General features: G+C 36.9%; 1 protein-coding gene and 1 pseudogene across 1 annotated transcript; both read right to left on the reverse strand.

The window, feature by feature from the left end:
* On the reverse strand, nucleotides 1-26,444 carry LOC142644168 (L-type lectin-domain containing receptor kinase IX.1-like; annotated as a pseudogene).
* LOC142642809 (ABC transporter E family member 2-like) lies at nucleotides 13,193-16,503 on the reverse strand. Its single transcript, XM_075817239.1, has 3 exons — nucleotides 15,274-16,503; nucleotides 13,940-14,150; nucleotides 13,193-13,312 (listed from the first exon to the last, which is right to left on the reverse strand). The coding sequence occupies exons 1-2, from the start codon at nucleotides 15,601-15,603 to the stop codon at nucleotides 14,094-14,096; spliced, it is 387 nt and encodes a 128-aa protein (XP_075673354.1). The 5' UTR covers nucleotides 15,604-16,503; the 3' UTR covers nucleotides 13,193-13,312; nucleotides 13,940-14,093.
* Nucleotides 26,445-26,965: the final 521 nt, after the last annotated feature.

The following is a 26,965-nucleotide window of genomic DNA, read 5'->3' on the forward strand; positions in this document are numbered from 1 at the left end:
CTAAGCGTCGTGGTTTCCTGAGTTACTAGTTGAAGATGTTGATACAATAATTGGAGGGGTAAGAATAGGTAATGTAACTTCAAAATCAACCGCATGAATGGTTTTTCTTATTGACGGTATGGCATTGTAATCTGGATGAGCACACCAAAGTCCAACAACCATCAACCGTTCCATTTGCAGCTCATCAAAATCTCCACCCAATCTAGGATCAGCTGCCTTAAGAAGATTCCTTGCTCCATAAAGCTCCCAAACCCACTCTAACATAATAATTTCATATTGTTTTGCATAGGGTTTAGCTGGTTTTCTTCCACAAGCTATCTCCAATGCTACAATCCCGAAACTATATACATCTGTCTCCTTGCTGGCCCTGCCCGAGATAACATATTCAGGGGCCATATAGCCTATGGTCCCTGCCAAAGTTGTGGTTTGTGATCCTTTTACATGGTCCACAAGTCTAGCTAAGCCAAAATCCCTAAGCTTTGCATTTAAATTTGACTTGACTTTATGTCCCTATGCAACACGCATTGTTCCCATTCTTCATGCAAGTAATGCAGTGCTGATGCTAGTCTTCGAGCAATATTGTACCTCTCCACCCATGTTAACAAGCTTTTACCTTTGAAAAGATGCAAATCTAAGCTGCCATTTGACATGAACTCATAAATTAGAAGAATATCATTTTTCTCGTGGCACCAACCAATAAATTGCACCAAATTTCTATGCCTTAGTCGACCAATAATCCTCACCTCAGATATATACTCCTTTATCCCTCGTGCAAATCCCCTTGAAACTCTCTTAATAGCAACATAGGAATTTATGAACCTTAAATATCCTTTATAAACCCTACCAAACCTTCCTTGTCCAAGCTTATTTTCCTCTACTTCGTTGCAGAAACTAATTCGTTGTAAGAAAACTTCTTTGGTCCAATACCTTGTTTGAATTCATCATCCATTGAATGATCAAAGCCAAGCTCCTCTTCTTTTTCTCCTTTCCCTTCACGACACTTTTTCCTATACTGTTAAAGCTGCAAGTCCAACTCAGCAACAAAGTACAGGGTAGCAATAGAGTATAAGGTGCGGCATGGCATGCACTAGTCATTAGGACGAGCTGCAATCACGTGTAGCACAAAGTGCACTACATCATCAAAGCAGTGGGCTGTCATGTGCAACACAAGGACAGATACAATCCAGTGCAACATAGCCTATATTGCATCATCAGGTTGAGCCTAAAAGGGTAGTTACAACAGGATTGACATGTGGAATCATAGAGGATTTAATAGAATCAATTCCACACTATGATCAGATTATTAGTTCTATGGTTTGATCTATGTACACGTGTAAGATTAAGTTGGAAGTTAATTGTAATAACTTTACCTGATAATGTGGAAGTAGTTATCTTTCTATTTTAGCTTTAACTTGTATATAAGATAGGATTAGAAGCAAATTGTAAATAATTCATTCATTATCAATAAAGCTCAATTTCTATTTAGAGAGAGAGAGTACATCTTATATATGGTATCAGAGCTTATTCATCTTCTAGAATTTTCTACTTTGTTCGTTCTCTCATCTTTGAGGTCCTTCAATGGCTTCCTCAGAAACTGCTGCTCCATCTGCAACTCACAACATCCAATACACACACACAAATACACATTCTGCCAGTGAATCAAATGCTCCTAATCTATATTTCCTTAATTCTAATGAGAATCCAGGTAATATTCTAGTCACTCAACCTTTGCTTGGTATGCGAAATTATCACTCTTGGTCACAAGCAATGGTGCTTGCTTTCACTGCCAAGAAGAAAATTGGCTTTGTGAATGGCAAGATCTCAAAACCAGAGGATGATCCACCTTTGTATGAGGATTGGGAGAGCTACAACACCATGGTACTTTCATGGTTGATTAATTCCATGCATGTTGATGTCTCTAGTACTATCATTACTGTAAGACAGCAAGGGAGATGTGGCTGGAATTGAAGCGCCTGTTCTCACAAGGAACTGGACCTAAAATTTACAATTTATAGAGGGAAATCTCTCACATTGCACAGAATCAGATGACAGTTAGTGAATACTACACTAAATTCAAGCGATTGTGGGATCAATTGCTGAATTTTAAGCCACTGCCAAAGTGTTCTTGTGGTGCGATGAGGATCTTGAGTGCTTCACATGAGAAGGCCTATGTGATGAAATTTCTCATGGGGTTGAATGAGAATTTTGAGACTTTACGAAGTGAGATTCTCATGTATGATCCTTTTCCCTCAATTAGCAAGGTCTATTCTTTGGTACTTCAAGAAGAATCACACAAGAACATTGGGCATGGAAGCTCAATTGCCTCACAATCCGATTCAATGGCAATGTTTACCAATTCCAGAGGAAATTCAAATTGGAATAAAAGAAATGCTAAGAAAGACAAGCCTTATTGCACTTATTGCAACATGCAAGGGCACACGATTAAGAAGTGCTACAAGTTGCATGGATATCCTCCAGGTTATAAACCGAGAGGGAAGGCTAATGTCAATCAAGTTTCTTGCAATTCTGTCAATGGGGCAGAGCATGCCTTAGTGCCATCCAATCAGTGCCTATCTTTAAGGCACAATGTGAGCAGTTGCTAACTTTTCTCAAATCAGGTGCTGCTGCTGGGGATGGACATCATGTTGCAAGTGTGAGCACTTCTTGTTTAGTCACTGGTAGTGAAGGAACTTCTAGTGCAGCCTCTGAGATGTTTAGAACTTCTGCTCAAAACAATCTCAACTTCAATTTAGCTCTAATGTCAGGTACTAATTCTATTATGCCTTTTGTTCCCAATTTAGAGCATTCTATTTTTTCTTCTAAAACTATTGATAGGAAAACCTTTAGGGAATATTGGATTATAGATACAGGGGCCACTGCTCATATGGTCCATTCTATATCCTATTTTACTTCTATTATTGCCACTCTAAATACCTTTGTTAATCTTCCAAATGGTGAAACAACATTGGTAACACATGTAAGGACTGTTAAAGTGTCCAACACTCTTATACTTACAAATGTCCTGTGTGTTCCCTTTTTTAGTTTTAATCTTCTTTCAGTTAGTCAACTAGCTAAGACCACTCTTTATTGTCTCATTTTCTTTGGGACTATGTGCTTCATCCAGGACCTTGCTCATTGGAGCACAATTGGTCTAGGTAGAGAGTTCAAAGGCATATACTTGCTGGAAGAGAGTTTATCAACCTTAAGAACTTGTTTTCTGCAGCTGGTTTTGTACATAACTTTGTAAATACTCTTGTTGCTCAGCCAAATATTTGGCATCTCAGGTTGGGGCATCTGTCAAATGCCAAATTGGCTTTGATAAGAAATAATAATGTACCTCTTTCAACAAATAATAAAGATGTTTATTGTGAAATCTGTCCTTTAGCTAAATAGAAAAGGCTTCCTTTTCCATCTAGTACTCATGTTTCAATTGATTGTTTGATTTGATCCATTGTGATTTGTGGGGTCCTTTCTCTACTACTATTGATGGTTGTAGATATTTTTTAACCATTGTAGATGATTGCTCAAGGTGTACTTAGGTTTACCTACTCAAGCATAAATCTCAAAGTTTGCACTATGATTGAAACACAATTTTTAAAAAAGGTCAAAACAATCAGGACAGATAATGGTATTGAGTTTATCATGGCTGATTTCTTTGTTAAAAGAGGTATTTTGCATCAATTAAGTTGTGTTGAAATTCCACAACAAAATGCCATTGTGGAAAGAAAGCATCAACACATCTTAAATGTGGCAAGAGCTCTTATGTTCCAATCCAATATGCCTTTGCATTTTTGGGGACATTGTATTCTTACATCAGTTTATTTGATAAATAGGACTCCTTCATCATGCTTAGATCATAAAACTCCTTTTGAGGTTCTTTTTGGTCATGTTCCAAATTATGGTCACTTAAAGGTTTTTGGATGTCTTTGTTATGCATCCACTCTTTCACATAATAGATCCAAATTTTCCCCAAGGGCAAGGAAATGTGTTTTCTTAGGATATCCCTTTGGTGTTAAGGGGTACAAACTGTTGGATTTAGGTACTAGGACTGTTTTCATATCTAGAGATGTTATTTTTCATGAAACCATCTTTCCTTTTGGTACTACTGAACCTACTGCTGTAGATTCTTTTATTTCTGAGGTTGATAACACTTCTGAAGGGTGTTTAGGACATTTTGTTACTCCTTATAGTGCACCTGATATGCATAATGACCAATTTGACATAATTCCTTCTTCTTCATCAGCTCCTATATCTACACCTCATGTTCATTTACTTGATCCTTTGTCATCTGATTCTACTTCTGTTTTACTGGATTCTATACCTTTTGTTAGTACTAACATTGTAGATGAAGATCAACCACTCAAAAAATCCACTAGAGTACATAGACCGCCAACCTACTTGCAAGATTATGCTTACAATGCAGCCTCTGGTTCATCACTTGCTTCTGTAGATTCTCATCCTTCAGGGTCTCCTTATGATCTATTAGCTTGCCTTACATATTGCCATTTGGATCCTCAATACAAATCCTTTCTCATGACTGTTAGCCAAGGTCATTCCACTCCTCAGTATTTTTCTCAAGCTGTCCAAGATCCCTTGTGGAGGGCAGCCATGGATAAAGATTTTCAGGCCTTGGAAGCAACTTAGACTTGGGTTCTTACCCCTTTACCTTTTGGTAAGAGATCCATTGGTTGTAAATGGGTCTATAGGGTGAAGCTTATTCCTGATGGTAGTGTGGAAAGATATAAGGCTCGGATAGTGGGTAAGGGCTACACTCAAAGGGAAGGACTTGATTTTTTGGAAACTTTCTCTCGTGTGGCCAAAACAGTATCTGTAAGGGTTCTCATTGCTCTTGCCTCAACTCAAAAATGGCCTTTACATCAACTTGATATCAATAATGCGTTCCTTCATGGCGATCTTGAAGAGGAGGTCTACATGGATTTTCCTCCTGGTTATCACAGTAAGGGGGAGTGCACTTCATCAGTTCCTATGGTTTGCAAATTGGTTAAATCACTTCACGGATTGAAGCAAGCATCAAGGCAATGGAATGCTAAACTTTCTGCTACTATTTCAGCACTTGGTTTCAAGCAATCACAGGCAGACCACTCACTCTTTGTGCATTCCAGTGGTTCTAAATTTACTGCCTTGCTAATATATGTTAATGACATGATAATCAAAGGTAATGATGCAGCTTGTGTGGCTAATCTAAAACAGGTGCTGGATCAAAAATTTGGTATCAAGGATCTTGGTTCACTCAAGTATTTTCTAGGACTTGAGATTGCTAGAGGTGCTAAAGGAATTAGTATAAACCAAAAAAAATATGCACTTGATGTGCTTAAGGAGGTAGGTATGCTTGGATGTAAGCCAACCAAAACACCAATGGAGCAGCAACTAAAGTTGTCTAAGTTTGATGGAGAGGTGCTCAAAGATGCAGGACAGTATAGGAGATTAATTGGGAAACTAATGTACCTAACCTTGAGTAGACCAGACATAACCTATGCTGTGTAGAGGCTTAGTTAGTTCTTAGCTCAACCTAGAGTACCACACATGAAGGTTGCAACCAGGATTCTCCAATACATCAAAGGCACACCTGGTCAAGGAGTGTTCTTTCCCACAGATTCAGACTTGCAACTTAAAGCATTCTGTGATGCAGATTGGGCAGGCTGCCCTGATACCATAAAATCCTTGACAGGTTATTGTGTCTTCCTTGGTGATGCTTTGATTTCTTGGAGATCAAAGAGACAAGATATAGTATCTAGATCTTCTGCAGAGGCAGAGTACAGATCTATGGCTACAACCACATGTGAGGTGACTTGGTTGTTGTATTTGTTAAGAGATTTATGTGTTCCACATCACAAACCAGTGCTACTTTACTATGATAACTAGACAACATTACATATATCAGCTAATCCAGTGTTTCATGAGCGATCAAAGAATAATGAAATTGACTGTCACATAGTAAGGAATAGAGTATTGGATGGAACAATTAAAACTTTCTATGTTTCATCTAGATCACAATTGGCAGACATTTTTACTAAGGCACTGGGTGTTGAGAATTTCCTAAGGCTGCTTAACGAATTGGGAGTTATTAACATTTTTAGTCATCATATTCAGTTTCCTAATACTACAAAGGAAGCTGGTGAAAGTAAAGAAAATCAACCAAGAGCTTTGCTCTTGAGGGGGAGTGTTAAAGCTACAAGTCCAACTCAGCAACAGAGTACAGGGTGCGGCATGGCATGCACTAGTCATCAGGACGAGCTGCAATCACGTGTAGCACAGAGTGCACTACATCATCAAAGCAGTGTGCTGTCATGTGCAACACAAGGACAGATACAATCCAGTGCAGCACAGCCTATATTGCATCATCAGAAAGAGACTAAAAGGGTAGTTACAATAGGATTGACACGTGGAATCATAGAGGATTTGATAGAATCAATTCCACACTATGATCAGATTATTAGTTCTATGGTTTGATCTATGTACACATGTAAGATTAAGTTGGATGTTAATTGTAACAACTTTACCTGATAATGTGGAAGTAGTTATCTTTCTGTTTTAGCTTTAACTTGTATATAAGATAGGATTAGAAGCAAATTGTAAATAATTCATTCATTATCAATAAAGCTCAGTTTCTATTGAGAGAGAGAGAGAGAGAGAGTACATCTTTTATATATACACAAAGCAAACCAACACCATACCAATAATTAAAATGGGCATTTTTTCATAAATAACTAAAGAATCCAAACTATATCATTAGTAAGCAAAGGTTTGAAACAAATTTGGTTTCTAACAAATCGAGTCCATTGGACTCGATTTTGGGCTTATAAATCAAGTGCCTTGTACTCGATTTCCCTATCGTAGCACCGGCTAACCTGGACAAGGAGTCCACGTAGGCACAAAAATCGAGTTCATTGAACTCGGTTTTTGGTCCGAAAAATCGAGTCCTTTGGACTCGATTTTTAATTTCCAAGTATACCACAATTCACACTTAGGTCACGTGCGCACTTTAAAGGAAATTGAGTCCAGTAGACTCGATTTTTGGTCCCCACCGCTTTTTGGGCACGTGGACATAACTCGAGTAAAGTAGACTCGATTTATATGCTTTTAAAAATCAAGTCTACTGAACTCGATTTCTGTGAATGGTCCCCAGCTCATCCACGTGTCATGTGGGTCCCCAACTGGGACCTTTTTCCCCCCTTACCCGGCTCACACTCTCTCTTCTGCTCTCACACCTCTCTTCTGCTCTCACAGCTTGCCTCTCATCACTCACACAACTTTCCTCTCATCACTCACACAACTTGCCTCTCATCACTCACACAACAATCACACTCAACTTTCATAAACTCTCAGGTAATGTTTTTACAATATTGATAATATTTTTTGTTAGTTAATATAGTGGTTATTTGCTAGGTTATTTTTTTAAGAAACAATTAGAACATATTAGGAAAATTTTTGTTTTTTAGTTTGAAAATTTTTGTTTTTTTGTTTGTTAGTGTAAATATTGTGATTAATTTATTTGTTAGTATATTGTGGGTAGTTTATTTGTTAGTATATTGTGATTATTTGTTAGTCTTTTTTTAATTATTATTATGATTAATTATTGGGAATACTTAGTACTAAATATTGTGATCAATGTTATTACAACATATTTGGAAATATTGTTCTTTTTTTGTTAGTGTAAATATTGTGATTAAATTATTTGCTAAGTTTTTATTAATAAGTTTTTTTAAAAAAATTAATATTGTGATTAATTATTGGGAACTTTTAGTACCAAATATTGTGATTAATTATGTTATTACAACATATTGGGAATATTTGTTTATTTTTTGTTAGTGTAAATATTGTGATTAAATTATTTTCTAGGTTTAAAAAAAAAATTAATATTGTGATTAATTATTGGGAATATTTAGTATTGGGGAAATATTTAGTACCAAATATTGTGATTAATTATGTTATTACAACATATTGAGAATATTTTTTTTGTTAGTGTAAATATTGTGATTAATAATATGATAGGTTTTAAAAAAAATTAATATTGGGAATATTTAGTACTAAATATTGTGATCAATTGTTAGGAATATTTAGTACTTTTAGGTTTTTGTCATTGGTATGAAATGGATTATGAGTTTGATGCCTAAGACACCCATTATAGTCTTTTTAGCATAAATTATTTCAAGATATAGTTGTTTCAGATTTGTAACAAAGATTTTAATGGGTAACTAGTTGCTATAATATTTTTGTTCATCATATCTTATTTGAATGGGTTTTGAAAGTCATGCCTCTAGAATGATTTGGATGTGAGTATATGCAAATTTGGTTGAGGTTAGCATTGTTGGCATGTCATACCCAAAGTTTTGTGATTGATGTTGATTGAGAGTTATAAATTTGTCACTAACACAATTGCACTTGATGATCTATAGGTTGATAATGATTTATATAAATATATACTACGGTGGATAACTTAGCAATGCCAACCCTTATGACGGATTTCCATTTCAGGGTCCGGGTATCCAGTGCTGTTATATGATGATATGCCATAAGTTAAAGACTTTGAGTGATTTGAAGATAAAAATTATGGAAGAGCTGCAACTGAACCCTGCTTTGCATGACATACATATTACTTTCCGTTCTCCACATGAAGTCCTCAATCAATGCATTAATTACAGATATATGGCGATAACAGAAGACAAACATGTGAAGTTCATGTTTCACAAGATGCGTCAATGGGAACAAGTAGCAAATTTTGAGTTGTACGTCACTTTGGAGCTGCGTGCAGAAGTCGGCGCAAAGGATATTGTACAAACAACTACATCTCTACAGTTTGCAGTCTTAGATGATCAATGCACCACGTTGGGAGGCTATACACCCCCTTTTCAAGAGACACCAAGAAAAATTGAGAGCGAACCTGGCAATAGATATGAAGATCAATTTTGTACACATCGAGGTGAATCCTCTACACTTCCAGTATTTGAAGATGAAGACGAACATTGTGTTGGGGAAGATCTTGACGATAGAGATGAGTACGAAGAGAGGATTGAGCGAGGTGACTTTGATAGGGGTGTTGATGACCATGAAATTACTCTCAATCCTAATGTTGATGATATGGATGAACGTGATGAAGATGATGCAAACCCTACTGTTAGAGTTTAACATGATTCAAATGCGACCCCCGTTTATGAACCTCCCGCATTATCATTTTATGAAAATACTTGGGAAAATATGGTTGATCCTAAAGTTGGTGAGCAAGCATTTGCTTCTTCTTGGAATGCAGACATGAATTTTTGTATGGGGTTGATTTTTGCGAATAAAGAAGTGGTGAAACGTGCATTAACAATTTATGCCGCAAAGCATAACAGAAACTTTCTGACTAATAGGTCGACCAAAAGTAGACTGTATGTGAAATGCATGGATGGGTCATGCAAGTGGTACGTTGGTGCAGTCATGAAGCCTAAACAGGGAACATGGATGGTCACATCTTATGGAGGTCCTCACAGTTGTATGACCCTTGGCATGGCTCTTGATGGTAGAATGATGGATTGTAATTTTCTTGCAGTAGAATTTGTTCCAACGTTCCGAGAAAATCACACGGCAACAATTCAACACCTTAGAGATTACATCAAAGGGAAGTATTATGAACATAAGCTTTCTTACTATAAGATATGGGGTGCGAAACAAAGGGCTATTGCAAAGATATTCAGCGATTGGGAAGAGTCTTACGAAAGGTTGAAAAAGTTATTGTTGGCATACTTGGATCAAGAAGTTGGCACCCGGTACTGGTGTCTCATTGAACCGAGGGAGGAAGGTGTTACTATATTGCGATATGTATTTTAGGCTTTCACTCCTTGCATTGAAGGATTTAGACATTATAAGCCAGTAATTAGTATTGATGGGACCCATTTGTATGGTAAATATCGAGGGGTGTTGATGATTGCAATGGCCACCGATGCCAACAACAAGGTTTTGCCTCTCGCCTTTGCTGTTGTGGACAAAGAGTCAGGGCCTAGTTGGAGGTGGTTTTTAGATTGCGTCAGGTTTGTACTGGGGGATGTGATAGCAAACAAGGACATCTGCATAATTTCTGACCGACATAAGGGTATTCGAAACGCAATTGCAAACTGGCCTAGAGATGATCATGGACGAGTACGAGTATACCACAGATATTGCCTTCGACATGTTGCTAGCAACTTCAACACGCATTTTTAGGACGCCACTTTAAAGTCATTGGCCTTGAAAGCGGGGTATGCTACTCAGGAAGCTAAATTTGAGTTGTACATGCAACCTATCAAGGAAGTCGAGATCGAGGCCCTTAGGAAGAAATCAGCCACCGAACAACAGGTAAGTGAACCCGACCCATCCATCATGCCATACACATATCTAATGAAAGAGGATATAGACAAGTGGACCCAGCTACATGATGGTGGATACCGTTATGGGGCTATGACAACCAATGTCTCGGAGTGCTTCAATGGAGTACTCAAAGGTGCCCATGGCCTGCCCATTGCTGCACTGGTTGAATTCACTTGGAGCAAACTTGTCGCGTATTTCCATAATCGACAAAAAAAAATTACTCATGATCTCTTGGAGGGCAAGGTGTGGAGTAAATATGCCTTAGAAATCTTTGATGCAAATCTGAAAAAATCTAAAACACACCAAGTAAGGCCGTTTAATAATGTCCATGGTGTATATCAAGTAACGACTGCGTACAACATCCATAGCTCTGGAGGGGGACAACATAGTCATGAAATAAACATATTGGCCAGAACATGTGGTTGTGGAAAGTGGAAAAATCGAAAGATCCCTTGTTCACATGCAATTACAGTTCTTCATTCCTTGGGGCAAGATGCAAGTGCATATATTGACCCATGTTATAGTTTGGAGAACGCCATTCACACCTACTCACACCAATTTGTGGTGCCAAAGTCAGAGTCATTGTGGAGGGATGTAGAAGGTCCAAAGTGGGTGCCTGACCCAGACTTGTTGCAGGCCAAAGGTCGACCTGTGAAGTCTAGGATACGGAATGAGATGGATGGGGTCCGACGAAAACCGGGAAGCCAAAAGCCAGATTCTGACTTGAGGGAGATTCAACAAAAGCAGAGCTGTGGACTGTGTCATCGATATGGGCATAATCGTAGAAGATGTCCGCTTTCCCGTGGGACTTCGACAAGCAATATTGACCCAACCTAGGTAAGTGATGCTTTTATATAAAATTTCATGATTGTATCAATTATCCAAGTTACATAGATTAGTACCATTGTTTTGGCTGTTGGTATCTAACGACAATATTTCAATTTTTCTCAGGTATACAGATACTCGATTTTGGAATGCCATTGTAGATGTAAATTGTTGTTCTCTTTATTGTGTATTCGAACTTACTACTGGGTTGTATCGGCACAATTATTATTTTCTTTTATCACTGAATGCACTTGTAATCGAAGTATTCTGTATCCAATGTACCTGTTTCTATATTGTGATATTATGAATGGTTAATTTTATCTTTCAATCAGTTGTTAATTATTTCTATTAGCTGTTATACTCATCTGTGTTGGTGCTTCTTGTTGAGACTATAAGGAAAAAAAAAAAAAGGAAAAAAAATAAGAAAAAAAAAACAGAAAAAAAAGTAAGCAAAAAAAAACGGAAAAAAAAGTAAGCAAAAAAAAGGAAAAAAAAAGTAAGAAAAAAAAAGGAAAAAAAAAAGGTAAGAAAAAAAAAAGGAAAAAAAAAGTAAGAAAAAAAATGGAAAAAAAAGAAGGTAAGAAAAAAAATGAAAAAAAAAAGGTAGGAAAAAAAAGTAAGCAAAAGAAAGGAAAAAAAAAAAGTAAGAAAAAAAAAAGGATACGAAAAAAAGTAAGGAAAAAAAAAAAAGGAAAAAAAAAGTAAAAATCAACTTCATAAGGATCGAGTTTGTCCCAACTCTCTGTTTGGAAACTCGAATTTTTGGAAGTCGAGTACTCAATGTAGAACTCGAGTCCATCGATCTATAAGTCCACAGAAATCGAGTTCATAGAACTCGATTTATAGGTTTTTTTTTTTTTTTTTTTTTTTTTTGAGTGGTTTCCTGTCAGGCCCTAACTGAATCCACGTGTCAACCTCACAAAAAAAAATTGCCCCATTCAGTCCTCACTATTATCCTCATAATTTTATTAAAGAATAAGTTGTCCAAAAGGCTGTGTTAGAAAGTGACTTTTTGATGTGCCAAATGCTAATTTTTTTAAAAGTGTTGATGCTAGTGCTTTAATACCTTTAGCATGAACCATGACACCTTTTGTTTTGCACTTAAATGAATATACCGTTTAACCTTCAACTATAACTTCTAGTTGAGTCTTCTTTCATAATCAAAATCAAGAGATCATAGATGACGAAGGGTAGTGCTGAAAAGCCACCAGCTCAAGGCTCACGTTTTTACTTGAGATCATGCCCTCTACATCCAGCTACTCACCCCAACCAATTTTTAGGAACAAAAAATCTTCCTAATTACATTATGTAGGAGAAGAATTAACAACAAGAAGAATTTTCATGGGGAATATATGAAGTACCACAAAGGAGAATTTTCACAAAAACAAACAATAGAAAAGGTCATGAAGCTGTCACAACCCAAATCCACATAATCAAAGTACATAACTAACTTACAACGTCAACTAAAGTTAAACCTCAAATATAATAAAATTCCAAATAATCTCCCATAGCCAATAAATATTCATTACTGAAAAAATCTACTGCTCTCAGTTAAACTTTACACTGAAAGTTATCAATGAAAGCGAGCTACACAGCTCAGTAAGTGATTGACAACACAATGGAAATGAGTCAAGTTACGCACAAATATTTTGAATTTGTATCATATAAGAAGATGTGACATGATTTGGAGGAGCAACCTGTAAAGGGCATGCAGTTTTGATGTCATCCTCCATCAAATTGTGCAAATGCTACCATGATTCAAATCTCACTGCCTTTACCAAAGAATTGCTACTTCCAATGACCCCCCTTGCATCTTGATCATCAGATCAATAATAGCTTTTACAAATCACGCTCTTGAAAGAAAGAAAGGAGGGAGGGATTTAAGTTATTGCCATCAAGGAAGCGAGAAAGCTTTGACAATTATCAATTATAGCTTCAATATTTTTCCCAAAAGAAAAGTACATAGTTTCAATTACCTCTGCACATTTAGCCATTCTTAGTCTTTGTAGATTTCTTTTCTTTGGTACTCCAAAAATGTGCTGGTAGGAGGGCCTTTTGAGAAGGTAATTCAGCAATGAAAAGCATAGTTTGAGCCCAACCAGCATACTTGCCATATTTGCTCTCAAATGCCTCTGACACACGGCTGCAGAGTTTAGGTGTCAGTCGGACACCTGCAAGCTCTGGTAATAGGTCCCTTGTAGCAATCTTCCCAAAGATAACTTGGAAAGATGCAGTTTAGTTATTCAAACTAAAGCTAATGCAAGCTTCTATGTGATACCCATTCCCCCCCCCCCCCCCCCCCCCTTTTTGGGGAGATGGGGGGGCGGTGGGGTGGGGAGAGGAGGGGTTGTCTTGTGGTCTCATACATTTCAATATCTTGATATTTTCTTTTGTCCAATACCATTACAGAAAATGCATTTATAAAAACTGTACCCACATATTAGAAGAAAAATTAATAAACTAAACATTAACAAGATCAGTGACACAGCATTCCATGGTTGCAAATGGCTAAACCTGCAACTTCACATAATAAACTAAGATTTATTTATTTATAACAATCTGACATTTTTGAGCATTCCATATTCTTCTCAATGTTTATATGTGTGTGTGTGTGTGTCACAAAGTTAGGCCAACAAGATACTTAGAAAGTAGGAACTTTAATTCCAAAAAGAATTTGTTGATTTCATTTCAATCAAAATCATTATCTTGGTTATAACACAATATAGCCACATTCCAGGTATTGGTGAAACGTAGAACACAGGACGCATACCTGCCACATGTGTGTGTCAACGGGAATGGCATGGTGTTGATCAAGAGAGAAGAGAGCAATGCATGCTGCCACCTTAGGACCAACTCCAGGTAGAGTAGAGAGAGCATCAATAACCTCTTGAAGATCCATATTACGAAGAGAAGCAAGCCATTCTTCACCTCCACCAGGTTTTGATTGCAAAGCACTTACAGTGCCAATAATGTATTTGGCCCTGCACATGAGCACGTCCAAATCATGAGTGAAATAAAAGGTCAAGATTGTTCTTAGCAGATAAAGCAAACATTATAAAGCCAAAAAAGCTATGCATCAGATCATTGACGTAAGAAAAAAATTCAGAAATGAGCAGGCATGTATTCCAATCCATATAAATATGTAAATGAATATCGTAAACTGATATCGCCGTAATAAGTCAACTGAAGTTCATAGTTATGAAGCACAAGACACATGTCCAGTCCTCAAGGGTAGTGTCAATTTACACCTATCCATTAAAATTTTCTTCTGCCTCTCTATTCTTCTAAAAATACATACTCCACCAGAGTAAGATAACTTACCAAATTCAGGAACTGAATGCAACAAGTCAAAACATCAAGCACCATTTTAATTTTACCAAGTCATCATAATTCACAACCATGCCATGATCAAATTCTATATTTGTTTGTTCCACAACATTGACATACACAATCAATTACTTAGAAAAGCATTTTAAGCCAAAATGCACTAAGAGTTAGTGAAACAATCAAGATACACGCAATGCATAATAATAACAACAACAACCAAGCCTTATTACCAAAAAAATTTCTCAAACTTATTATTTTCTGTTGATTTATTCTATCTGAAGCCTTAACAATAACAACAACAACAACGAGGACGACAGTCATGTCAGCCACACCAAATGTATTCTTTTTTGTGTATCTGAAGTCATACTCTCCTCTCCGTTTATCTGAAGTCAAGTTCCTTTTTTTTTTAACTAACTAAAAAAAGGATTCGATTGAAGAATAACAGCGACCACACCAATGATTATTTGATGAATGATAATAAAAGCCTTTATAATATTGACAACAGAACACATGCAATAGAATTTACCCAGAATTATCTGTGCACAGCAAGCTAAAAAATCTATATATGCTTTTATCGTACAAGCATAGAAATCAAACAAAAAATAATAATGTCTAATCAACAATAGGCCAAGAACCGAAAAACACACAACTGTATACATATTTATTGTACAATAGTTGACAAAAACTACTCAGTTATTTACATTCTAGCACAATTAATAGAAAGTATACATTTTCATTTTTAAAATTAAATAAAAAAAAAAAAAAAAAACTTATTACCTTCCCAAGGCAGAGGCATAATGCAACTCTTTGCAACTCTCCACCAGAAAGATTCACAACTTCTTGATCCATTAATTGTTCAATAAGAAGAGGCTTCATAACATCCGACACAAACCTGTTAGGCCTGAGCAAAGAACGGACAACTTGAGCAGCTTTAAGCCTCTGTTTTACATCAAGGTAACTTGAAGGTTCATCAAACATATATATTTCTGCATTCTGTACAGCAACAACAGCAATAGCAAATCTCTGAAGCTCTCCTCCTGACAAATCCCCTACATTACGGTCTATAACCTGGTTCAGTTGAAGATCAGCGCAGAGTTCTGACTTCATGTCTCTCTCATCCTTTTGGTCCAGCACCTGCCCTACATTACCTTGAACAGCTTTTGGAATGTGATCAACATACTGGGGCTTTATAATGGCCTAATAAAAAATATATATACATTCTTAGTAGAGAGACAAAGGTTAAACAAAGGTATCTAATATCCAACCAAAAGACAACCCACAAAATGATCAAAATCATGGGATCCAAGTACATACAGCATATTAAATTCAGCATTAAACTAATAAAGACAACTTCCTATGCTCGTGAGTCATACCCATCAAACGTTCTTATAATTAATATCTCCATCCACGAAAAAAAAATATAAATAAATAAAAAAGGTCTTTTGCAGTTTCATGAAGTCCATGGGCTTGGTACACCAAGTGGTCAGATACAAATTAACCAAGTTAATGCAAGCATTAAGTTAGACAAACCACACTGCATTCCTGCAGAACTGAGGGTAGGAAAAAAATCAATGGCGCAAATAGGGAAACGGGCCAAACCCTGGGCTTCAACATCTAGGGATGCTAGGAATCACCATCAAGCTGTAGAGCAACATCTAATCAGAAATTTTTCATTCAAAATGCATTGCCTCAAACTATTTCTAAAGCCTCCTTTTAATAGGCTTCTAGGACTACATCAACAAGGAGAGAGATATAATCAAGCCATAATTAAATCCATAAAATCCTCAACCATTATAAAGCCCAAACAAATTCAAGAATGAAATCAACTATCTCAAACAAGAACAAATATAGAACAAATGGTGCCATCAGGCGTTGTTTTGGGTTTCAACAGTGGGTATGGATCATTTGGGTATCAGCAGCCTTGGAGTTTGTTTGATGAGTTCTGGGTGTGGGATTGTGGATTTTGTGTTTCAGGTATGGATTGATACAGGATGCCTTGTCTCCAGTTTGTAGATAAGAGTTGTATTTTCTTTTTGATTGGTACGCTACACGTGCACCTGATCAGCCTTGAACCCACGGCCATGACCCCACCCTCCACCTAAAACTTGTAAGGGGAGGAGGTGCCAGTTGAGCTAGAGCTCATTGAAGATGCTTTTATTCCCAAAGTTATAAACTCTGTCTGTTATGTAGCTAATATAGCAACTACAATGCCATTTCACCAATGCTGGTCTAGACCAGCTACTTTGTAACAAACTCCCTGTTTTGTCCCTTTGAATGGTATCAGAAAAACAAAAAAAACAAAAAAATTGTCAAAAAGAAGAAAAACAAATAGAAATGGGTTCTATTTTTGAGGTAAATATAGTGATTGTTCTTCGCATTTTGGATCAATGCAAAGCTAAATTTCTTCAACAAGAGAGAGGCCTTTTGCACTATCTAGGTGCTCATATTATGTGAGGCCTTTTGCACTATATAGGTGCTCATATTATAAAAACGCTCTTTCTACTTGATTAACTGTTTTGATCGAAAAACAAGTATTACATGACCACAAAGGCTGTGAACTTATTATTACTCATACAATAGCCAAGCATGTAGAACATAACAAAAACTTCAATAACACAAGCTAAAACAAACCCAATTCACATCACCATAAAAGAAAATTTTAATGTATATATGTCCAAGAAACAAACAAAGCACTCATTGTACATTAAAAACAATGTTCATAAAAATTGGGTGTGAAGGGAACTAACTTGTGCACAAATAGTTACATGCCCTGGCCCATGCAGTAACAATCTCGTGACCAGGCCACATATAGTTACATGCTGACTTGTGCATAAATCACCTCTGACAGGACTTGTTTTGGGCAACTGTTTTATCAACCTAAAGCTCAAAGTAAGTTTTAGTTCGATTTCCAAGAAGGTTAATCAAACTTTGATAGAGTTTTCAATTGTTTAATTCAAGATATCTACAGCAGAGTAACACATAAAGCTATATATCATGAACATACCTCAATGACCTAAGCACATACTAGGAGGCTGGAGTGAGGGCAATCGGGTATTGAAATTGCAACTTGGCCTATGCCTTTTCACTCCCTTGTTAAGAGCATTCATCATTTCTGCAAACAAGATCACAGGTTCTTAAGCATAAAGATTCTTAATGCAAGCGAAAACATCAGGCACATGTATGAACAGAATGGCTGAGTTTATCAAAATAACAACAGAATTGCTGCAACTTTTTTTTATAAGCAACAAGAAATTTTGTTGAAAAAAAACTGAGTACAGGAAGAAGTACAATCATACACTTAAATCATAATGCTCAAACATATCTAAAAGAGAAAAAGAATGGCTTGAAACTGTTATTACAATGATGCTGAGTGTCACAATATTTTACTTCCAAATGAGGATCATTTGGATCTTTTTCATTTTTGTTTCCTTTAAATCTTCTAAAAGGTGCAAAGTCATGCATTTTTTTGTAATTGAGTTTGCTTCTAAGTACTTATTGTTTAGATATGTGTAGCAACTCTCAAACAGACTATAAATCGAAGCCTTGAGGCCCCAAAAGACAGAACCCCTTGGAGATTAATAAACTTCGCTACTGAAGCACAACAGTCTGTTATCCATTTTGTTTCTATCTCCTTCAGCTGGGTAAATCAAGAAGGAAACAAGGCAGCCCATGTGTTAGTGACATGATCCTATAGAAGCTTTTTTTTGTTTTTTTTTGGGTCCAGCTTCTGGCCCTCCACATTTTGTAGATGTTATCTTGGTAGAGGGGCTGAGGCTAGGCTGCTTAGATTGTGTTATGGCTGCTGTTTTGTTCTTCTTTAACAAAATCCTTTGCATTCATAAATAAATAAATAAATAAAGCTCCTCCTCATTGTATCTACATCCATAGATGGGGCACAACATGCCACTATAATTTAGTTGTATTTGTTAAATTTAGGTTGCCCATTTTTAACAATTACCTATCTTCATTCAAATCTAACCAACATTTTCCACTTATGCCTCTCCTAGAAACCATGGAAGGTCTTACTGCATTGCAAGATCATCAAAACCCCACTTTAATTGTTTACCAGGAAATAGAAAGGAAATTGAAACATGGACCAAAAAAAGAAAAGAAAGAGGAAAGCAATTGAAACATAGCTACTATATAAAGTTATAAACATGGGGATATTTCGTGGTGTGTGTGTGTGTGTGTAAGAGAGAGAAAGAGAGAGCAAATGGATTAAGGAATTTTTATAACAAAAAAAAAAAGCTTAAAAATATAAAGCACTAAGTAGTGGGCAACTATCCCAACATTGCACCTGAAGTGATATAAAAGGGATTGCATCAATAAAAGCTAACCCTATGGCAGATGGGGTGCTGACCCTATGGCACTTGACGCTTATGCTGTCTTGTATAATGTCTGGTATGTGGGGGAGGGGGTACCGCATCTCCTTGGTCAGGCTCCTTGCGTTGCTGCAAAGACGAAGTTACAAAGAAACAAAGGATCAAATGAATTTTAATACCAACCATAACAGCAGTCACAAAAGTATTCAAAGCTAGTAAATGACCAATCATACCGTGGGGCCAGCCTTGTGTCCTTCTTTGTGACCACCTGTCCCACAAGGAGGTGCTTTTCTTGTGCATTTAGGCCGACCTTGTGGGGGTGAGTGTAACCCAACTACTTGCTCATTCTTGACATGCACAGCTGGCTGATTTGCTTGATTCCCAACAATTGAAGATACTACAACTACAGGGGAGGATGGTTTAGCGGACAAAATGTGAGTGAGGCTCATAGTCGTAGGAGCTGTATGCAATCCAGGAGTGGGCATGAATGACATGGAGTCACTATGGGGTGGTACATGGTGTATATGACCAATACTGTATGAGGGAGATTTAGTGTGCATGATAGGAGGGGTGTCATTGAAATCAATGTCGAGATCAAAGGATGGCGGAGTAAGGGATAGATGAGCGGGGTCAGAAAATGTACATAGGGTGGGTGAAGGGATCTCGGGGTAAGAAGATGCATATGCAGTGGGTGCAAGGATCTGTAGGTCAGGAAATGTGGGAGTAGTACGAGGAGGGATCTCTGGGGAAGGAGATGCATGTAGGGGTGGAGGGAACTCTGGGGCAGGTGATGCATGTGGGGGTGGAGGGGGTTGATTTTGCCGTTGATGGGGTGCAGCACACTGGCCATGGCTATGGCTGGCAGGAGTTGAGCTCATGCTTGGTCGTCCATTATGTTCTGGCAGTTCTGGATTTGCTGTATCGGCATCTTCCAAGGGAAGATGGGCAGCTAGACGGTGAAGGCGATCCACTTTCTTTAGCATAGCTGTAATCAGCTTGTGCTTAGGACTGTCTACTATATAATGCATCAACATCTGCTTGTGCATGGCGATCTGCAATTTTTGTAATACAATTAGTACACCTAATGCAAAAATGGTAATACGCAACAAAAGTTGAAAAGAAAGGTCAAAGTGATTACCGTAATAAGAAGTGAGGCGCTAGTGTGGTCGACAAACCTCCATGTGACTTTACCATACCAGCCGAAGTATGGATGAACACTCGACATAGCACCCTCTAGTCATGCTCCATGACATAGTTTCTGTGCTCTCGTATTCCATACTTGGATGTGGCTAAAATGTCTGACCCTCCAATCCACTTCAATTTTCCCCCTTAGGTCTATCTTATGAAGGGCATTGTCAGTATCAACATCTTCGGGAATTTCTTGCACCATCCCAAACTAATGAAAAACACGATCCGGTGTATGTTTCTCTACTAGCCAGAAACATACAAGCGGCACCCTCGCCGTCCACATGTCCCGTCCTGCTACACAGAACGCAGGCCGGTGGCCTAATTCGACTTCATATGGTTGCCACACCACCTGTTGTAGTAAATAAAAAGCGCATCACATTAAGCAATGTTCCATTATTTTCAACTGACATATTTTACAGTTATAACAGTATACAATATTCATAAACATTACAAGAAACACAATTTGGGTACCTGGTTGGGATACATAGAATCTAGAAGCTGACGGTACCGAACCAAACATATTTCGGCGGGGCTATTCTTCGTGCTCACGACCCAAACCAACCTACAATGAAGAAAGAGGGAATCAATATCTACCAATTATGCAATGTAATAAAAAAGAAAAAGGATATGTATGCTGATGGAAGCTTAAAAAATCTAGCATGTTTATTTTTCCTTAAAATACTACTACTACACTACATAAGCATCCTTAGTTGTAGAATAATACTTGAATAATGCTAAGTTCAATTATTTTGTAATGCTAAGTTCAAAAACTTAAGTAGTTGAATAATGCTAAGTTCAATGTGTCATATCGTTTAAAATGATGGATTCAAAAAAAATAGAGAGAATCGGTCAAGGAAGAGACTTACTTAATAGACAATGGCGAAGATGGTAATGGTGGGCCATATGCACCATCTGGTGGGAGGTCCATCCTTGGGCACAAAAAAGGGAATCTGGATCATGCCCAATACTGAACAAGTATTAAGGCCCCACCAATCTGACTAGCGTTTTTGTCGGTTGCCCTGCATAACTCTCTGTACAACCATGCAAGGCAAGCGCTCCCCCAACTGTACCGAGGTGGATTGTGAAGTAACATCTGCAACCACATCGTATGCACCCTATCGCTAGACTTGTCAGCAAAAATTGTGTCCGCTAGGAGTGCTAGAATATAACACCGTGCATATTGATGCACAGCAACCTCTTCTGCACCATCGGGCAACCCTTGGTCAATTTTTTCAAGTAGCTTCTTGATTTGGATCCTCTGTCCTTTAAGCACCACAGAATTAGTAACAATTCCAAGCATTTGCTGACATTCAACAGCCCACCTCAAGGCACAAGTTCCAACAATTGCCTCACCATTGATTGGAATCCCCAACAGAACCTCCACGTCTTGTAATGTGATCGTCATCTCACCATGTGGAAGGTGGAAGGTGTGGGTTTCAGGCCGCCATCGCTCAACAAAGGTCATTATCAAGTTATGATCAAGCTCTCTAAATGGGGTCCTATACAACCCCTCTAATCCAATTCTCTTGACAATGTCGAGGACGCGATCATCCACCATCGGGCTTCGTTTTTGAAACTCCTCATTACGACCGCGACATTTCAATACCCCCGGATCCTGCACATGATAGAACCATGGTGATGAGATGCAATATGCCATAACCTTTGTATAAATGATTGTAGCTATTGTTGGGAAAATAGACTATAAGTTCTTCAATTGGAATTTCCATGAGTTTATGACAACTTGTTTAACGAAGCGTTTGTAGTCTCCTTATTTTTTTTATACAAAAACAAAAAATACAAAAGCTATATATCAAGATTAAGGTTATGCTCAAGAATAATTACATCAACAAAATCAGGAGTATAGTCTAAAACGAAAATGATAAGAGGTAGATAATTATTTAGAGACCATTTTGCAAGAGCATTACTATGCATTCAAAGCTAGTGATACCATTGACAAACTTAGGATTTTAGAAATGAAAAAAAAAATCAACATAATATAAAAGGATAAGAAAAGAATATAGAAATTCAGCAGATTGTCGATTTTAATTTTACCTGGCCTTCCCAAACAGCGGATGATCGATGTTCTGTTAGAAACCTTACCACCGAAGGAACCCTGGAACCAGGACCGAACTCATCAACCACCTCAGCAACGGCAACCATACTACACAAATTTTAGGGAGTCAAGAGTAATATAAGCCCATGTTCAAGATAAATTGGCAAGGATCTCAATGTATAGCCTAATTTATTGCACAATTCTCCAAATACCACTATGCACACAAGCTCCATAAGAGATAATATTTATGTCAATAAGATAGAATCAAGTGAATAGAAAAACTAGCTAAATAGAAGACATCAACTTAAAACTACTAGGTAAGTTCGGGTGACATTACAAGGAGAAAATTGGCATATAAAGATAATTTTCAAACATATATGTTAGTTAACATCGTTTTCAAACTAATTAGCAAACTAACATTTCAAGTTTTTTAAACTCGATTTCACTGTAGCAACTCGAAACTCAGAAACTTGAGTTCCACGTGAACTCGACTCTTTAACACTCGATTTCCCTAAAACAAAAATAGAACCAAAAGGAGAAAATTGGCATAAGACACCCATTTTCAAACATATACGTTAGTTAATATCGTTTTCAAACTAATTAGCAAACTAACATTTCGAGTTTCTTAGACTCGATTTCACTGTAGCAACTACCAAAACAGTAACACAAAGCATGGGACTTCATCTAAGTTTTTTTCATCGCTCCTTGAAATTTAATTAACAATTGGAGTCTAAAGCTAATTTTGCCACTCTACTTCAAACATCAAAAATCTAAAACATAAGCTCATACTTCCGGGTATTTGTTTCGTTTACAATAATGATGCACTAGAGTTCAAAATTTTTGTGTAGTTTAATGATTTAACCATTGGATTCTTATAGACCTTCAAATCTCTATTTTAAATGATCTAATATTAAAACCAAAAGAAGAAGAAGCAAAGCTGTTTTATCAGCATTGCATATAAAGGTTAACTAATCCACAAGAATAGTGTGGCTTAAGGGTCAAATATTAGCATTACTAAATCTATGATATGAAACCTAAATAAATATCTTTTGGTTCTTCAACAACACTTTTATTTTCAATAGAATCAACCCACCAACTAAAAGGTATCATCATGGGATACAAAATAACTCTTTTAAAATAATGGTATACTGATAGAACTAGAATAGCTAATGATTTTCACAATTTCACCCAGCAATCTTACAAGGTGAGAAGAGCCTATGAACAAACACTTTGTTAGGATAACCATATTTTCAAATTTCTCTTCATTTGCACCGTTTGGTTCATTATATAAGAGGCAAATTAAAAGAAAGAAAGAACTTAAATTTCCACCCATCCCCAAAATTATCTATCGAAACTTGAAATTTGAAAGTAGGAGAGGCACAGAACAAAAAGTAAGTAGAACTTCCATTCTTCCTTTTGTTGTCCCTCCACTTTCCACATAACAAAAGTTATACAGTTTTCACCTTTTTTATTTCCTACTCTCCATTTTCTCTAAATACTAAGTTAAGCAAATGGAATGTAAAATTTATCTAGAAATGACAGTGGGAAGAAATGAGGGATGAATGTATCTTTTGTCCACAAACAGTAGGATTCTTAGCAAGCTTTGAAGTAAACAAAGAATGAAATTTTCTACTTGTCTATGTACTAGGTAAGTTCGTGTTTCATTTCAGTACTTTCAAGGTCTTATTAAAGCTAAAGCCAAATAGGATTTTGCACAGCTCTTCCTTGGATAAGGTCATAGCTGGATGCCATTTCTTCAACACTAAAGTGTTTGTTCTGAAAGTGCCAAGAAGGCCTTTCCAGAATTGAATTCATAGCTTTAAAGTCAATGCATTTGAAGCAGGAACCATTACTTGTAGGACAAAACCACAACTAATCAATCCTTAGTTTCTATGTGCAAGGTTCCTCTATAGATCAGCACTTTAGCCTTTGAATGCCCAAAATTAACTGTTTTGTTTAGTTTTCCAATTTGCACTTCTATCTTATCATTTTGAAATTTAATGGACAAATATGAATTAAATAACTTTGAAATGGAAGAGTTTTGTTTTAACTCCAAGTCTTTGAGCTCCTCCTTCTATAAATAGAGGAAGAATCAACACAGAAAGGCACTCAATTTGCCTACAAGAAGCCCTCCAGAAAAGACTTGAATAAAGAATAATTTTAGTAAAATTGATTAGCATATTCATTACTGTATCAATCTATAGTAATTAAAATTGATAATAATTTTAGTTTTTTTTATATATAAAATTTATGAGTATAAAAATATTGCGCAGACAGTATAGAAATAAGGTATTCATGATTATTATTATTATCTTTTATAGTGAGTCCAAGTGCTATATTTAACGGTTTGGTGCATCACAAAAATAAAAGATAAAAAATCGAAAAATATCACCTAACCCTATTTCTTCTTCTATTAATTAATATAACAAATTATTGTATCACATTGATATTGGATTCCTCCAATCTCATACCTCCTTCTTTTAATAAAAAGAACAAGTTAATATATTACATGAGGGTAGAAAATTCATAGGAAACTAAAATCCTAAAAATATTATACCTAAAGTTCACACTACAATGGCTCCTTTAGACCCCTTCTCTAGTACTATTACCAAGTACCAACAATGCAATTTTATGCTTGCTTTAAACCTAAAACTTTGAAATTAAGATTTGGTTACACCAATCAATCAGTTCAAATAAGCTATATGTACAGAACCCTTTAAACAAAAAAAAAACAAAAAAACCAAGGATGAATCAATTACCTGAGAGTGAGAGAGAGACAGTGAATGACCCAACAAGGCTCGAAAAGATGCTGGGCTCACAGAGATGGTGGGTCAGAGACCGACGACAAGAGGAGCCAACGACGACAGACCGAGCCACCGATGAGGCCGAGCCGCCGATGAGTTGAGAGGAGAATGACAGACTGAGGGAGAGTCTCGTGCTTGAGTGGGTTTGAGCGTCTGTGGTTTGAGAGTGAGAGATGAGGGAGATTTTGAGATTTTGTGATTTTGTGATGTTTGAATTTTTGTGATTTTGAGAGTGAGATCTGAGAGGTGTTTGAGAGTGAGATTTTGAGTGATTTCGAATTTTTGGGAGTTTGAGTGTGATCTGCGAGGTGTTTGAGAGTGTTTTGGTGTGAGTGATCTGGGAGTTTGAGTGTTTGGGACACGTGAACGGCTGAACACAAATTGAGTCTATTAGACTCGAGTTCTTAAAACGACTTCAATGCACTTGAGTTTGAAATCTACGTAGACATTTTGTCCAGCTTAGCCGGTGCCGTGATGGAGAAATCGAGTACAATGTACTCAATTTATAAGCCCAAAATCGAGTCCACCAAACTCGATTTGTTAGAAACCAAATTAGTTTGAAACGTTGCGTAACTAATAATATTGTTTAGATTTTATAGTTATTTAAAAAAAAAATTTCCATTAAAATGCATGCACCTAAACTCAGGGCCTCAGGGCCTCAGGCCCACCACTAATTTTGTCTTTGGCTCATCTTTATTCTTCTCCACAGAAGGTGCTGGCGATAGCTGAATCGTAGAAGGTGCTGTCGATGAAAAAGACCAAGTGGAAAGAATATGCAACTCAGAAATCCATCCTATCGAAGCTGAGAACCCAAATTCAACCGATTCTGGTAAATGATCTGTCAAATTAATTACTAAAGAAAGTTGCTGTTGAATAATGGTGTTATCATAATTGAAACCAGTGAAGGTAACACTCAAATTTTGCGTACTAGAATCGTAATTGATACTTGCACTATATGTTCTATTCTCCTTAATAGTACAATACCATGGTGTGGAGATCTGAGACTTCAAGTTGTTGATATTGATACCAACGTGTTCACGAACTGAATTCAGTGGATCAAATTCTTCATTTGGAAATGTATCAAACTCCACTGCAACAAATTTATTTGCAGCCAAGAAAATGGGTTGTCCCATTTGATTGCGGCTCAAAAGGCCGAGGCCGGCGCCATCTGTTGGGCTAGGAACAGGGTAATTTGGGGTTGAGAGGAAGAACGTGATCCCATCTGAATATCTGTCTTTACCTTGAGAATTGATGATGAAGGAGAAGTTGGAAGTGAAGCTGGCCACTTTTTCTGATTTCTCGTCCCAAAGATGCATCTGCTCTGAATATATGGCTCGACCCCAGTTGTCCACTTCATCTGGCGTGAGTGATATCGTAGCGTTTCCTGTTCGGATTATAGGTTCGTTGTTGATTGTTTGACTGAAATCGGTGTAGTTGAAGAATATCTGAGTTGCACAAGGGTTTATGAGCAAGAGGAAAATGCTTATTAACAAGTAGATGATACGGAGCTTCGGTGCCTGGAAAACCATGACTAGAGAAAGTGGGTTTGGGGCTTAGAGGTTTTTTTTTTTTTGAGAAACTGGGGCTTAGAGGTTTGCCAATTGTTATCAAATATGATACGAATTGGACGGCTACGACATCAACCTGATATTCCATCCTCCTTCAAAATTATTGACTCAACAACAAGTCAATATATTATTATTATTTTATTTTTTTTGATACAAAGTCAATATATATTATACTGCTTATTCTATTTCTATTTCTATTTCTATTTTTTTTAAAGTCTATTTCTATTTATATTACTTATATTAATGTATAACCTTAAAACATATATTAATTATTTATTTTGAGAATATTTTATGAAAAGGCTTTAAAAAAAAAATATATATATATATATATATATATATATTTTACGAAAAGAGCGAAGAGGTCGTATGAATAGCGTCTTGGGCGGCTTAAAAATTTTGGTAAGTCCATTTATTCGCACTGTTTGATGCTTTTGCTAAACAACTCTATTTAGCCAAAACTTAGGGTAAATTACACTTTCTCACCTTAAATTATATTCTAGGTTACACTTTACACCCTAAACTATGATTGCATGT

This window comes from Castanea sativa, chromosome 7 (assembly GCF_040712315.1).
Source record: "Castanea sativa cultivar Marrone di Chiusa Pesio chromosome 7, ASM4071231v1".
NCBI classification, from domain to species: Eukaryota; Viridiplantae; Streptophyta; class Magnoliopsida; order Fagales; family Fagaceae; genus Castanea; species Castanea sativa.

Coding starts and splice junctions, on each gene's coding strand:
- LOC142642809 (XM_075817239.1), bottom strand. CDS start 15,603: ATGAAGTCAGAACTCTGCGCTGATCTTCAACTGAACCAGGTTATAGAC. Junction 14,151..15,273: donor TATGCCTCTGCCTTGGGAAG/GTAATAAGTTTT, acceptor GCTCATGTGCAG/GGCCAAATACATTATTGGCA.